This window comes from Humulus lupulus, chromosome 6, assembly GCF_963169125.1.
Source record: "Humulus lupulus chromosome 6, drHumLupu1.1, whole genome shotgun sequence".
In the NCBI taxonomy this organism is placed as follows: domain Eukaryota; kingdom Viridiplantae; phylum Streptophyta; class Magnoliopsida; order Rosales; family Cannabaceae; genus Humulus; species Humulus lupulus.
The window spans coordinates 86,277,680-86,293,578 of record NC_084798.1 but is presented as its reverse complement, the minus strand read 5'-3'; the positions used below and the strand labels follow the sequence as shown (position 1 = coordinate 86,293,578).

General features: G+C 40.1%; 1 protein-coding gene across 2 annotated transcripts; it reads right to left on the bottom strand.

The window, feature by feature from the left end:
* Positions 1-11,610: 11,610 nt before the first annotated feature.
* Positions 11,611-14,100, bottom strand: LOC133782341 (pentatricopeptide repeat-containing protein At5g46100-like). 2 transcript variants are annotated; one of them, XM_062221609.1, is made up of 3 exons: positions 12,197-14,100; positions 12,021-12,112; positions 11,611-11,896 (listed from the first exon to the last, which is right to left on the bottom strand). In XM_062221609.1, exon 1 carries the CDS (start codon positions 13,728-13,730, stop codon positions 12,291-12,293), a length of 1,440 nt encoding a protein of 479 aa, XP_062077593.1. In that variant the 5' UTR covers positions 13,731-14,100; the 3' UTR covers positions 11,611-11,896; positions 12,021-12,112; positions 12,197-12,290. The 2 variants fall into 2 exon arrangements, with proteins under 2 accessions (XP_062077593.1, XP_062077592.1); XM_062221608.1 differs by having other exon boundaries at positions 12,021-14,100.
* Positions 14,101-15,899: the final 1,799 nt, after the last annotated feature.

Sequence of the window (15,899 nt, the reverse complement as noted above, 5' to 3'; positions counted from 1 at the left end):
GTCGTAGCGGTCGACTACTTCACCAAATGGGCCGAAGCTGAGCCGCTCGCTACCATAACGACCAAGAAAGTTCTTGACTTCGTCATCAAGAACATTGTTTGCCGATATGGTTTGCCTCAAAAAATTGTCTCAGACAACGGCACCCAGTTTGACAGCGACTTATTCACAGACTTCTGCGAGAGGCACGGGATCGCCAAAAGCTTTTCTTCAGTTGCACATCCACAAGAAAATGGGCAGGTCGAAGCAGTGAACAAAACACTTAAAGATACCCTGAAGAAAAGACTTGAAGACGCTAAAGGAGCATGGCCAGAACAGCTGCCTGAAGTACTCTGGTCATATAGAACTTCTCATCGAACAGCGACAGGTCATACCCCGTTTTCCTTAGCGTACGGGTATGAAGCTATGTTGCCCGTCGAGTTAGATCCCCCCTCACATTGACGAATTACATACGACCAAGACCAGAATAGCCAACTGATGATTGAGTCCCTAGACTCACTTGAAGAGAAACGAGAAAGAGCCCAACTCCGAGTAGCTACGTACCAGCAAAAGGTCGCCCGGTATTTTAACTCAAAGGTGAAAGAAAGAAAATTCAACATCGAAGACCTAGTACTACGACGAGTTTTCTTAAACACCCGCGACCCAACTGCTGGAGTGCTCGGACCAAACTGGGAAGGACCTTACCAGATTGAGGAAGTCCTTCATCCAAGCACCTACAAGCTTGCAGGCTTGAATGGAGATCTTGTTCCACGCTATTGGAACGGAGAACACCTGCGCAAGTATTATCAATAAACAGTCCTTTTTAAAGGACTGACTTGTATTAATTTTTACTTTTTACAAGTTTTGAAAAAGGATTAGCCACGTTGTATGGCTAATTGCTTATAAGTGTAAGATCTTTTTAAGATCACTCGTAAAGACATGTTTAGTCCATTTTAATACGAGAATTATAAGGGACTGTGTGCAGCTAGTCATTCTTGCCAACCTTTGTAAATTTATTTTTACAAGTATTTGTTCATTACATGTGTTATTTTGCTGTATTATAAGTGTTACGTTTCTTACCGAGCAGTAATGTTCGCACAGGTCATGGTCAAGGCAAGTGACCAAGGACCTAAAGCTCCTCGATCACTTGGGGGGCATATAAGGTACATCGATAGCAAAGCATACCAATAGGTATGTAAACACATGAACAAAATGAGTGAAAGCATGCTACGGTACTTAGAGTATTTTTCAAATTTTATATTTTGTTAAATCAAGCCAAAGTACTATGCTAAGTTCGGTCATGCGAACAGATGTTATAATAGACAAAAATATTATAATATCAAAAGGCATTCTTTTACACCGCGAGCAGTACTACTCGGATGTAATTGTTTAATTAAAAGTAAAAAGCTGCCCTTGCAGCAAAGTAAAAAGCTGCCCTTGCAGCAATAAAAACAAATTGTCTTTACAATATGACCCATGGGCCATGAAAACGAAATAAAAAGAAAAAATAGAAAAATTATTAAGGAGCTAGAGGATCTTGGGGGTTGGGAGGAGTGCCTTGGTCAGCACCAGCGCCATCAATCCCCCCTGCTAAGGAGATCTCTGGGGAGGCAGGCACTTTGGCCTTTTCTTCTTCTTCCAACCGAATGGCGCACTGTGCCATCAGAGTCCTCTTCAACTGCTCGGACAGGTAGTTGAAGTTAGCCTCCCGGTTGTGCTTCCAGAATTCATAGAAGCAAAGGTGAGTGGCCTCCTTATACTTCTTCAAATTCTTGGCCCCGTCCTCCTCGAGCTCCTGCACTCACTTTTCAAGCTCCCTCGTCTCCTGCCTGCTGGCGATTAGATCAAGCTCAAGCTGATTACATGCTTGAGTGTTGAGCTTGGCACTTTCCCTGAATTTTTCCCGAGAATCGTTGGCTTTCTTCAAGGCATCTTGGGCGTCCAGAAGCTCCTTGGTGAGAGTAGCTTTGTCCTCGCGCAGTTGGTCCTGCTGTTTGGACAACTCCTTGTTCTCCTCGATCAACTTGTTGTTGTCAGCCTCAAGTGCTTGCTTAGTCTGGGCAAGCCTGGAGTCGAAGTTCTTTCCCCGAGAAACCAATGCCCCAACACGGCGCCAGCCAGTAGTTAAAGTTAGCAGCCCCTGAAGACAAAGAATGAGATAAAGTGAGGAAAAGAAATCAGACATAAATGATAAAGTAGCAGGAGATAACTTATGCTAACTATCTCGTTCAACCCTCTGTTGACAACTTGATTAGCCTCCATTGAGGCAGTTTCAGTAATGGCAGCTTGGTTGCGTCTGTGCTTCGAGAGCTTATATATCCTCTCCCTGGCTGAGTCGACCATGAAGCTGGGCAGGGAGCCTTCGGGCGAGGTGTCCAATGCCTCCTTGTCAACAGCCTTAGAAGAAGGCTGTGGATTAACAGGAGTGGGAGTCGTCTGCTCGGAGGGGGGCGGAGGTGGTGAGTTCTCCTTGGAGGGGGCGGTGGCTGGAGCATTGTCTGTTCGAGCCTTCTTCGAGGGGGTCTTGCTGCTTTCCCCTCGAGCCCTCTTGCTATCCTTCTTCGGGACAGAAGAGGCAGCGGCAGCTTGATAGTGCTCAAAGACGTCCTCAGAGTCCATACCTGCACAAAAGGAAACAACACAAGCAGTAAGACTAAATGGTCATCCATGATAAAAGAATAAAAGTGAAAGGATTATAAGTAAAGTACCCGCGCTACAACTACTGGTCGTAACATTATTTACTGAACTACCTAGTCCCTGAAGAAATCTGAATTTAAGGAGGGAGCATTCCTAAAGTTGCCATCCCCATCAAATAGATGAGAGGGAATTGGAAAATGATTTAAAAGCGAGATTATTATACCGTTTTCATTCGACGAGTCGTCAGAAAGTTCGGTAGGCTCAGCAGCCTTTTGTTTTCCTTTGCCCTCGGGGGCCAAGGGTTTCTCTGCTCGACGAGGGAAGGCAGGTTCCCTAATCGTAACCCCAGTTGGTTTCCTCCGCGGAGGAGACGCTTGGGGTTGCTGCTCGGGTTCCACTTCAGCTTGGGCATTCTCCGCCGAAGGTTCACTCGTCGCTGGTTGAGGATTCCAGAGGCCGACCAGCCTAAGGTTAGCCTCAGTAACTAAATTTTTGACACTCTTATCAGCATTCGGCATGCTGGCTAAGAGTGCCGCCCTTGAATCCATCCCTGGAGTTGGGGTTGGACGTAACCATGGGTCTGGAACACAGTGGAATGTCAAGACATTGTGGCAGAAAAATATTAAGCGAAGAAGCTAGTGACATAAGAATTTTTACCTCCTCGGGTGAAGGCCAGGTTGTCTGCGGCTAAGTCGGGATTAAGGAAGTATTCTTGGTGATACCTCCCCACGTTGGAGATGTGAGTAGTGTCGGACAAGAAAGTACGCCTGGTTTCTTGATGGAAAAAATGGAAAAACCCCGTGCCTTCTTGGTTAGGGTTGGACTTAAGGTCAAAAAGAAAGTTGACCTCGTGGGGAGTGGGCTCTGGCCATTTTTTGAGTTTGTAAAGGATATAGAGTCAGCATTCTATATCCATTTGGGGTGATTTGAAAGGGGGCAACTCCAAAGTAATTTGCCACCCCCTGAAAGAACGAGTGAAGAGGCAAAGTGGCACCTGCCTCGATATGAAACCGCGACCAGGTGCTGTAGGCCCCGCCTGGCAGGTTGGCCCTCTGGTCGATGGAAGGTCTGACCAGGGTCACCCCTGTCAGTTTATACTTATTTAAGTAGTTGCCGATCATCCGGATCGTCACTCTACTCTGGGGAACAACATGCCACTCGACATCTGGCTGAGTAGCGTGTCGAGGACGGGCATTCCTTTGTACATTGGCATCAGGAACATTTTCACCTCGACCACTAGTCGAGGGGGCATCAGCAGTAGGCTGGCATGAGGAGTTAGGGATTTTCATTTTTGGAGCTTTTGTTTTTGTTCGAGCCATTCTTTAGGTTGGAACTGGAGAAGGGTTTGGGCTAGGGCGAGAGAAAGGGATATCTGGTATCAGAGTAGAGGGGTTTTCTTCACCTTCAAGCAGCTAAGCTAGGAGGTCGTCTTCAATGGGTCTTTCTCCTCCCCAAGGGTCTTGCATATGAACTGCAAACAGACAAAGGAGGAGATAAGACACATAGCCTGCGGAGTTATGTGGGAGATTGGGATAATGTTGCTTGCGTCTATTGACTAACAGCATCCTACCCACACACTAAGTTTGGTGCTAGTAGTTTGAAAAACTGATCAAAAAGGAAATAAAATGTTTTCTGAAAATGAACTTTTTCAACTCCTAAAGGGCGGGAAAAAACCCAGTTTTTTCAACTAGCTTAAAGATAGAATTTTTACGCCGATCTTACGCCCTAAACCTATGATCCTTACTATCAAACTAGCTCCTAACTTATATAAAGCAGGAATACACTCTCTTACCAAGCATCAGATGGTTTATACAAAATCCTCATAAAATTCTACTAAAAAATGCAGGAAATCACAGAGCGCAGTAACAGCATGCATGTCATAATAAAGAGCTTAAAAGACTAAGTGATTACCTGGGCAAAGATAGAGATTCAGAAAAATAAAAATTTTGAGTCGGAAAGATCTTCGGCAGGATGTCTGAATGGTTTCAAAATTCTAGGCTCTGAAGCAAAGTTCTTGAAGTTCTTGATTGGAATGGTGAGTAAAGAATTATAAGAAAGATAAAGAGGTTACTTATAGAGGCTGAAGTATGGCAAAAAGTAGCAGTCATGACTTTCCCATTTTTGAAACGTGGGGGAGTGTATAAGCCGTCGAATTGATTTCTTGAAAACTGAAAAGGCTTAATTAGACATAATTATGTCACGGTTTTAAAAAACGCACGAGGATTCTGACAGATTTCGTGGGGCATATGAACGGTTGTTTCCCTAAAGTTTCTTTATTGCTGGTCACATTAAACAAACTTGGGGGCAAATGTTATCCAAAAAATAGGCATGGATGACATGGAAGACGGTTAGTACACGTGGCTGACATTTGGCAAAAGTCTTGTTCGACCATCGACCAGAAAGATGTCTATGGCGCAACACTCAATCTTTATATACGACCAGCTTGGTCGTATACTCGCTATATTTGGAGAAAATCTTATGCAGTTATAATCATATCTGAAATTATCTCCCATGATTTCCTGAGTATCCGATTATTTAGGAAAGAATATCTGTAACAAATTAATGTAATCTTCCTTGAGCCTATAAATAGAGAAAGATAGCTCAAGGAAGGGACTTTTGGCTTTCTAATTATTTGAGATTAGAGTTTTACTAGTGTATTAGAGCTATCACATTCGATATATTGTTTTGTTCTTGAGAGGTTTGTGAAACTCATTGAACCCTAGTTCTTTGATCACTCCTTTGAATCTTATATCAATAACAGCTCAAGTGGACGTAGGTTATTACCAGATACTGGGGCCGAACCACTATAAATTATTGTGTGCTTTACTGTTTTTGTCATTATTCTCATTTCAACATATCTGTCCACATCAAGCATTTTTGACTCCGTGTCAGTTGACCAAAATCAGGGTCAACACCGGGAATCATTGGAGTATGCGTTGTATTTGGGGAAAATAGTAGTATTTCGTGAACGGTAGTATTAATTGGGAATTATAAGTATAATTGGAGGTTTGGTGGGATTAGAGTGTCTAATGACCATTTTGCCCTTGAGAGGCTTTGAGAGGAAGTTGTGATGTGAGGAAATTTTGGTCTTTTGGACCATTAGATTGATATATGCCCAAGATGAGTTGATCAACTCAGAAAAACAAACACACTCTCTTTCTTCTCTCTCGTTACTATTTCTCCCTCTCACTTGTTCTTTGGCTTCAAGAAAAACTTTGGAATTCTTAATCATTCTTGATTCTAGGAAGGAGCTTGTGGGAATCAAAAATTGTTGTGGGAGAGTTTAGAGGTTGTCAAGCTAGGAGAACCAGCTGGGAAGCTCGAATTTGTGAAGGTAAATTAAGTTTTTGAAGCTTTTTGAGTTTTCTTTTTTATTTCTTAGGGAGTTCTTGAATTTTGGGTTTTAGGGAGTGTTTTGGAAGTTTTTAATTGTTGTTCAGTGTGTATTTGTGTTGCTGGGACCACTTCTGTGGTTGATTCTGGATCAAATTTATGTTTGGGGCGGTTTTGGAAGACTTGCAATTTTTGAAAATCGTTGGTTTTCTGGTTTTGCAGAGTAGCGCCGCGACACTTAGTTTGAGCGTCGCGACCTGCTTGAATATCTTCGAGGTTGGGGGTGCCTCGGATCACCTCGGCGTCGCGACTCAAATTGAGGGAAAATTCAAGGTGGGCTCTCTGCCTAGCTTGGTGCTGCGACCATTAGTGGTGGTCGTCGTGGCACTAATTGCCTAGAACTTGGGCTAGCCCCTCGGCCTAGTGTGGGGCCGTGGTGCAGCTGGGAGGCATAGCGACTCTTAAAGGTGAAATTTGAAATATGTGGCTTAGGGTTTCGGAAACCCGAATTAAAGGCCCAGGAAATGGTTCTACTACTCAGTTTAGTAGAATTCAAGGTCCCGAAGGCTAGGACTTGATCCAGAAGCCTTTATTGGTTCAGTTGTTGATGAATACTCTGTATATGTTGTGACTAGGGTGTACTGCATGGCTTGGAAAGAAAAGGATCGCACTCAGGGTCGCTATACTAGTTTTCTTAGGACTCTAGGTAAGAAAATTGCACCTGGACTGAGATTAGGGCTTGAGCCCGGTTATTGAACATGATTATAACCATGCTTGAAATGTTTGATTAAACATGATTAAAATGCATTGTGCATATCTGTATTAAGTGATAAATGCTTATTTGTTTGAATCTAATTAAAAATCTTGGCCTATAAGTGGTGGTCGGCAATAGCTTGCAGAACGCAGGCCGTAATGGCTGGGCCAATATAGGAGCTCGTCTTATAAGCCGTGGACGACAGTAGAATGTGGCAAATAGACCGTTGTGGCTGGGACAATATAAAAGCTCGGCTTATAAGTTGTTGACGACATTAGCATGTGGAATGTAGGTCGTTGTGGCTGGGCCAATATAGAATCTCGGCTTATAAGCCGTGGACGTCATTACCATGCGGAATGTAGGGCATTATGGCTGGGCCAACCTCAAAGCGTGACATACGCTTGCAGGACTCTATAGCCACTTGGAACATAGAGTGTGGTTCACGCTTGACCAACTTTATAGCCATTTCCAAAGGGAATAGTGCGACGGGCACCTGTGTGGCTCTATGGCCGGTTAAATGGATTGAATGCATGCCTAAGTATTGGTTATAACTACTAAGCATGCTATTTGTGATCTGTAGATTGTTGAATAACTATTTATGATAATGTTTATATTTTATTGCTGAGCCTTGACTCACGGGTGCTATGTGGTGAGGGAAAAGAAAAGCTACACCAGCCATGATTTGGAGAGCTTCGGGGCAGAGTGTACATATGCGGCTTGCTCGACCACCACAGCCAAGATCACTTGCTGGAACTAGGGTCGAACCCTGATTTTGCCGCCTAGGCCGACCTCTTGTATTTATTTTGTATGTGTATCAGTTTATAAGCTCTTTTTGGGATCCTGTGTACAAACTAAACATTTTTAATGAAATGGTTACTGTTTGACCAAAAAAATTTATACCTAATCCTTGAGTTAGTTTTAATTACACATTTTAAGTCCAAATGACTCGTTTAGCGAGTTAAGAACTATTTAAAACACATAGTGTGACCGTCTTGGATTAGTAGGACATTAAAAGTATCTTAGGAGAACGAGAGACTATATGCTTGTATATTCAGGGGGTGAGCGAAACCCAACTGGATACACCGATTCTAACTTCCAATCAAACAAAGATAGTCGTAAGTCCACGTCTGGGGTCAGTGTTCACTCATGGTGGATGAGCTGCAGTCTGGATAAGTATTAAACATTCCAGTATTGCACATTCAACCATGGAAGCCGAGTATATAGCAGTTTGTGAAGCAGCTAAAGAAGCGGTTTGACTTAGAAAGTTCTACACTGATCTAGAAGTAATTCTAGATATGGAGAGGCCCCTAATCCTATACTGTGACAACAGTGGGGTAGTAGTTAACTCTAAGGAACCCATAATCCACAAGAGAGGAAAGCATATAGAAAGGAAATACCATCTTGTTAGAGAGATTGTGCACTGAGATCATGTGACTGTTATGAAGATAGCGTCAAAACAGAACCTGGCGGACCCGTTTACCAAGACACTTCCTGCAAAGTCGTTTATGGGTCATGTGCGCAACATGAGATTAAGAGAGATGCCTCACTTGCTTTGAGGTCAAGTGAGATATTGTTAGGATTTATGCCCTAAAAGCATGTAAATACATTTTATTGATTTAAATAAAAGTACAATTTTATTATATTTGAATGTTATAATTATTGTTTGAATAATTTATATGAATATAAGGAAAATTCTTTATTCATTTATGAGGATATGATCTTGTATTAGTATGAGAGAATTAAAATCATATACAATGAATAAAATAGTCAGTAACATACTGAAGTAAGGAATCTTTAATGAATGGTTACTAGTACGGTTTACTAAGCATACAGGACACAAGTAATCTAGATTCGAATTATTGATGTGGATAGACATCTTGGTAAATGTACGGTATATAATAGAAATTATGTATGACAGGACTGATATGAATTAACCATCTTTATAAACTTATTGTTTGCCATAATGATTTAATTCTTATTATAATATATGATCATTTGTAGATCTGTCTAAATCCTGAGTAGTCATGAACTATTGTTTATGCTTATTGGATCTTTTTATTCACTCCCTGAGGTTTCTTAGTATAAAGAGGCTAGTGACTTTTGTTTTGGAGATTCAATATCATGAATGGCTGGGAACATGATTTACAATATTGGAATCCATACTTATCTAACGGATCGAATATTGGTCCCCTTAATGGTTAATTCTGGAACTGAATAGTTATTGAACTCAAATCTATAATTTGATTATAGATTAATATTTCGCTAGTGAATTAATGGTACTTTAAAAAACAAGAGGTCATTAGAAGGGTAAAATGGTAATTTTGACTAGCTCTAATTAACGAACCAATAAATGGAGTTCAAAACTATATTTATTGATTATATTGACAGACTACAAAGAAAACTCTGTAAATATAACTCTATAAATAATTAGAGTGCAATTCCATATTTATAGTGGAGTAATCATGTAATTAATAAATAAGATTATTAGATTAAAGAGTTTGATTAATAATCTGATTTATTGGAGCTTCGTATTATAGGTCCATGGTCCCCAGGTCACATATGTCCTACAGTGTCAAGGGTAAGGATGTCATAAGGAAGATTTGTAGAGAGAATGACTAAATTGCAAAGGAATTAATTTTTCAGGGAAAGAAAATAATTATATGATAATTATGGGTAATTGGTTAATTGTGAATTAATTAATTATTTAAATATATTATTTTTATTCTGAAAAACTTTATGTTAAAATAAATATTAATCATGTTTGGATTAATATAGAGAGAGTTTAATTATTATCTTATTATAAGATATTTATTTATTTAAAATTGATACTTTAAAATAAAGTTAATTTTGAGTAAACTTATATTTATTTTTGGATAAATATATTATCTTAAATATTAATTAAACAAACAAATGAGAAAATCATGAGAGGTGGTGGCGCCACAAGGATATTCTATTCTTGGGATTTGAATTTTGAATTTCAAATTAATTTATTTATATTTAATTATTTTTTTAAATATAATTTTAATTAAATAATTAAAATAGATGTAACTTATCAAGATTAATTAAATTAGTTAATTATATTTTTATACCTGAAAAGAAGTAATATTTTTCATAAGTTTAAAAAGTTGTTAAATTTTGACTGTCAGAGTCCCCTGAGAACAAAAGAAACTATATAAATTTTTAAACACCTCATTGTGTGTTTGAAGATTGACTTCGTTGATTTATAAAAGAAAAATTCAAGAACACTTTTTATACTACTAGAGTTAATCTAAATGAAGCTCTCCACTAAAGAAGGGGTCAAAGTCATGTATGGTGACCAATCTTAGGTTGAGCTTGCTACGTAACAATGACCTGAGCTCCAACTATTAAGATCGATGAATTTGTGAGCATGGATAGTAACATCATATGCCATGGTAGCGAGTTTGAGCTACTTCATTCTTTCACTTTACGGACACTGAGGAGCTCCGCCCCTAAGACCATGAAAGAAGGACAGGGCAAAGTCACTGAAGAGTTAGTTGCTTATAAAATTGACTCTAAGCATCATGAGTATGAGGCCCAGTTCAGATTTGGTCTCACTTTAGAGTTAAGCACCAAGCTGGAGAATTTCTCAGCTAAATATAAAGATGTCTTTACTTTGTGCCATGAGGACATGACGAAAATTGACCCTGAGGTCATTGCCCATTTTTTGAACGTAAACTTGAACGTGGAGCTGGTTGTTTAGAAACAAAAGAGCTTTAGTGAGGAGTGATATAACACCATCAACACTAGATTAGCGATGGCCTTTTGTATACCCCATAACTACTACATTCATCAGAAAATTTGTATATCATAGACAGACAGATTTCATTAAACCAGATGCATGGTTAAAAAGATATAGGCAATTCCTTAATTCCAAAATATGGAGAGAACAATTGGTTTGGAAATGCTTAGAAACAACTACTGCAGAAGCCAGACCTCTTTGACATTATTTTTTGTTTTTTGTTTTCAAAATTGTGTTTTTAGGAATGAGAATAGAAAACAATTTTTGTAGTTTTAAAAAAACAACAAGTGTTTGATTAATTTTTTCTAAAAAGAAATTTAGTTTTATTTTTAAAAAATAATCTTGAATAAAAAATTTATAAATATATTTACAGAGAGAAAAATCATTTAAAAGTTTGTAATAAATAATGAGATAAAATAATGTGAAAGAAACAGCGATGAAAAATAAGAAAAGAGAAAATAAGGAGAGAAATTTTGAGGAAGAAAAACTGACATGAGAGAAACTGATGCAAGAAAAAAAAAGAGAGAAAGTGATAAAATAGAAAATAGCGAGAGAAAAAACGAGGGGAGAGAAAATGAGTATATATGAAATGGTGAGAGAGATAATAATAAGATAATAAGTGATGAGAGAAAATAATAAGATCAAATGTGATGAGAGAGAAAGTAATGTTAAGAAAATGATAAATAAATTAATGAAAAAAAAAATGAAGTGAGATAATAATAATTAAAATGGTTAAAAAATTGAGATCAACTAAAAACAACTTTTGTTGTCTCAACTTTTTTGTAAATTTGTTTTTAAGGATTATTTTCAAAACTTTTAGATAACAAACTATAAGTTTTAAAAAGCAAAAAAAAAAAAAAATTTAGTTAAGGACCCGAACATCTCCATGAGTTCCATGGAGTTTGGCTATACAAGACAAATCACATCACACAAAAATTACCAAGTCAGCCATCAATGACGCGCTCACTTATTTTTTTAAAATCTCACATTGTATATGCTAAGTACTGAATTGAAAGAGTACGAAAAATAATAAATTTAGAATTTCATTGGCTTAAAATTGTTTGGATCCTCGTGGAGATCTAGATATCTTGGCGGACGGGCTTATTTCAGAGGCAAAAGTAGCTGGGTTTCAAGGCTTCTTCTTTAATCATAGGTCTTCGAATAGTGTAGCTCGTTTTATTGCCAAGAATGTCAATTTTTATGCGTCGAAATGGTACAGATTGAACCTTTAAAAAAAAGTTGAGAATTCCCTCAAATTGTATCTACGAAAATATTGTTAGTATTGCTATTTCTTAGTGCATATATAAACTTTCGACCTAGGAAAGATTCAACCATTAAATCTTAAGGAGGCAATTACAAACAAAATAAATATCTCAGAACGAGTACGGCTGTTAATCTGCCACCTTTGAGAAAACAGGTTTCACGGTGCCCCTTCTCTGCCACACAATACATAAGAAAGTTCAATAAGAAACACTCTTGAAAGAATAAGAACAATTAAAATACATATAACGCGAGAATCCAATTGAAAAAGAAAGTTAAGATGAAGCAATGAAGACATACTAGACAGACTATGAAGTACTTGTGGTCAGTCTCTTCTTTAGCAACCGTGGCTGCAACAAGCTTCTTGTGCCATGATAACCAAGTGAGTGAACCTGCAAGGCTCCTAAACTTCATGCGAATCTTCGGTTATGTATGAACAAAAATATGGTTTCATTACCAAGTAACACTAAGCTTACCAGAGCCTTTCTTCTATGTTGGACCTTATCCACCATGGAACAAGTTCTCTCATTAAGTATTTAAGTGGGAACAAGTTGACTATGGAAATGTGGATTAAGTTCCAGGATCAAGGAAGTCACTCAATAGCTCAGCTTGCACTGACTCAGCAGCTTCTCGTACCTTCCTTCGATTCCAAAATCCATCAACTATAGATCTCCAAGTATCCTCGTTTGGAACACATCCATCAAGCATCATCTCATCAACTATTCGAGCAGCTTTATGCAAGTCACCTTTCTTGCAGAAATGTTCAACCAGAGTGTCAAATGTCCTAGTATCAACTGTGATACCCCTTGTACGCAAGCTAAGATATAATTGAAAAGCTCGATCTAAGTTGCTGGTGGTACATAAGCCTTGGACAACAATATTATGGATTCTAACATGAAGGCTCCACATTATACGGTTTGGCGTGATTCCATCAAGAACCATCTCATCAATAAAGTTTGCTGCTTCCTGAAACTTATTAATATCACAAAACCCAGTTATTACTTTTCCATATTGGCCTGCATCTGGCTTTAAACCTTGAAGCTTCATTCTGTCAAGAATTTCAAGAGATTCTTGAAGCTTTCCTTCTTTACATAGTCCATAGATCAAAGAACTATAAGTGACCATGTTGGGCATATGGCCTCTGCTTATCATCATATGCATTAGTTCCAATGCTTCGGAAGAACGCCCACCCTTGCAAAAGCCATCCATTAGAGAACTGTAAGTAAACACATTTGGACTGATACCTTTGCTTATCATCTCCTCAAACAATCCCATAGCTTCATCCAAATTGTTTGACCGGCACAAACCATGTATCAAGTTAGTGTATGTGACAACAGTGGGCAAACATCCTTTTGACTCCATCTCTTTGAATAGCTCCTTTGCGTCATCAACCTTTCCTAATTTACACAACCCATTAATCAAAGTACCATATGTATATGAATCTGGAGTAAACCCACGACTGGGCATCTCACGGAACATACGAAGAGCTGCATCCATTGTTTCACTATTCTTGCAGAGGGCTTTCAGCAAAATATTAAGGGAAGTGAGGACAGGTGGGATACCCATTTCTCTCATATACCGGTAAAACCTATATGCTACCTTTAACTGGTTTTCTTCAACAAGAATAGAAAATATAGTAATGTATGACTTTGAGGTTGGTTTGCATTGAAAGTCTTCCATCTTGTGGAAGACCCTGATAGCATCCAAGGGCCTGTGGACACGACCATACCCTCTGCAGATAGACACGAATATGTCCTCCTTGATATCACACTTCTCCTCCTTCATTCCAACAAGCATTGCCTCAGCTGATCTGAAACGGTTTGAGGATACTAATCTAGAGATCATGAGACCAAATGTGTTGTGATTGTGTCGAAAACCATTGGAAAACTCAGCTGTTGCCGAATCAAATACAAGAATGGCCTTCTTTATGTCCTTTTCAGCTCGTATCATTTGCTCAACTTGGGAAGGAGTGATATTTTTTGACCATTTGAATAGAGTTCCACTTCCCATGTTTGCGACTAATCTTTCAGTAAAAAGGATTCCATAACTAATTTATACATTCTAATCTAGAGAAATTTTTCATTCAACATTAATATAAATGGGCAGTTCAGCATAGATATTATTCTACCCCTTTATTACAGTCACTATCTGATAGAACCTTGTCTATCGATAATGGAACAAAATGAAGAAAACAAACAGCAAGAGAACCAATGGAATGGAAATAGAGTTGTATTTCTGTAATAACCAGGAATTAGAGAGCCTGGACCCTCCTACAGAGACAGAGTTCACTCCAAAAATATCTACCTGAATACAAATGAAATTAATCCTCTTATTTATACATAGCCTCTAGGATAAGTGGTGCACCTAGGTACTACCCGAACATACCCCTCATAACAGAATTAGAATGTAGTATCCCCTACAGCCCTCTCCACGTGTGCCCTCTTGTGCCTCCTAGCATAGACGTATGTTAAGGGGGGTCTATCAATACCGCCGGCCTGGAGTTTCACCTTGTCCTCAAGGTGGAATTGCGGAAATTGTTGCTGAATGACAGTAAAGTCTTCCCAAGTGGCTTCATATTCTGGCATGTGTCTCCATTTGATGAGAGCCTGGGGACTAGTCTTATGCGTCCCGGGACGAATAGCCAGCAATGATTCGGGTTCTAAGATCCATTCCAGCCCAGCAGTGAGGCCCGAAGGTAGAGTGGAAGTTTGCTGGTGTGGACCCAGCGCTGCTCGAAGACAGGACACATGGAAGACTGGGTGAATGGAGGTGTAAGGTGGCAGCTGCAAGCGGTAAGCCGCGGTCCCGACGCGAGCCAGAACTGGAAACGGGCCAAAGAACCTAGGAGACAGCTTTTCATTGTGTCGTTTAGCAAGTGAGCGCTGCCTATACGGACGGAGTTTGACATAAACCATGTCCCCCACCTGGAACTGAACATCACGGCGTTTACGGTCAGCTTGTGATTTCATCTTCTGCTGTGCACGAGGTAGATTCTGCTTAAGTAAGTGGAGGATGTCATCACGGTCGTGGAGCTCCTGTTCGACGGCTGATACTTTGGCACTGGAGGGCTCGAAACGCAGGAGCGGTGGTGGGTCTCGATGGTAGACCGCGCGAAATGGTGTCATTCCAATGGAGGTGTGGTGCGAAGTGTTATACCAATATTCAGACCACGGTAACCATTTTGCCCACTGGTTGGGTTTGGCACTGACAAAACAGCGTAAGTAAGTCTCTAGACAGCGATTTACGACTTCGGTTTGGTCGTCGGATTGTGGGTGGTAGGCTGTACTGTGCTGCAAAGAAGTCCCTTGTAACCGAAACAGCTCCTTCCAAAACAAGCTGAGAAATATCTTGTCCCTATCGGAGACAATCGAACGAGGAATCCCGTGCAGTTTTACTATCTCTTTAACAAACACCTCTGCCACTGTCAAAGCCGAGAATGGATGCCTTAAGGGAACAAAATGACTGTACTTGGATAGTCTGTCCACGACGACCAAGATCGAATCAAAACCTTTGGACAGCGGGAGGCCTTCGATGAAGTCCATGGAAATGTCCTCCCAAATTTGCTCCGAAATCGGTAATGGTTGTAGGAGTCCAGCTGGGGATTGTGCCAAGTATTTGTTCCTTTGACACACCGAACATTCAGCCACAAATTTTTCCACATCACGCCGCATTCCCCGCCAATACAAGTCCGCTGCCAACCGCTGAAATGTTTTGAAGACCTCAGAATGGCCGCCCATGTTGCTGCCATGGTATTCCTGAAGTAGCAGCGGTATGAACGGAGAAGAGGTAGGCAACACCAAGCGACCTCTAAACTTGAGACAGCCATGAGCTAAAGAGTAACCACCACATTCTCTGCCCATGGACAGTTCCTGCAGAATCTTAGAAAGTGCTGGGTCCGAGGCAACGTGAGTCTGGAGGTCTGGAATGGAAAGGATATTTGGTACTGAAATGGCAGCAAGCTCGGCAGTAGAGCTAATCCGAGACAGAGCATCTGCAGCCCGATTCTCACCCCCAGGGTTATATTGTATATCGAAGTCATACCCAAGTATTTTTGTCAGCCATTTTTGATGCTCCATAGCGACAAGCCGCTGTTCCAGCAGGTATTTCAGGCTGCGTTGGTCAGTGCGGACCACAAATCGGCGACCCAAGAGGTACGGGCGCCACTTTTGAATGGCTAAA

Excerpts from the sequence above, each read along its gene's own strand:
- LOC133782341 (XM_062221608.1), bottom strand. The coding sequence starts at position 13,730 with ATGGGAAGTGGAACTCTATTCAAATGGTCAAAAAATATCACTCCTTCC.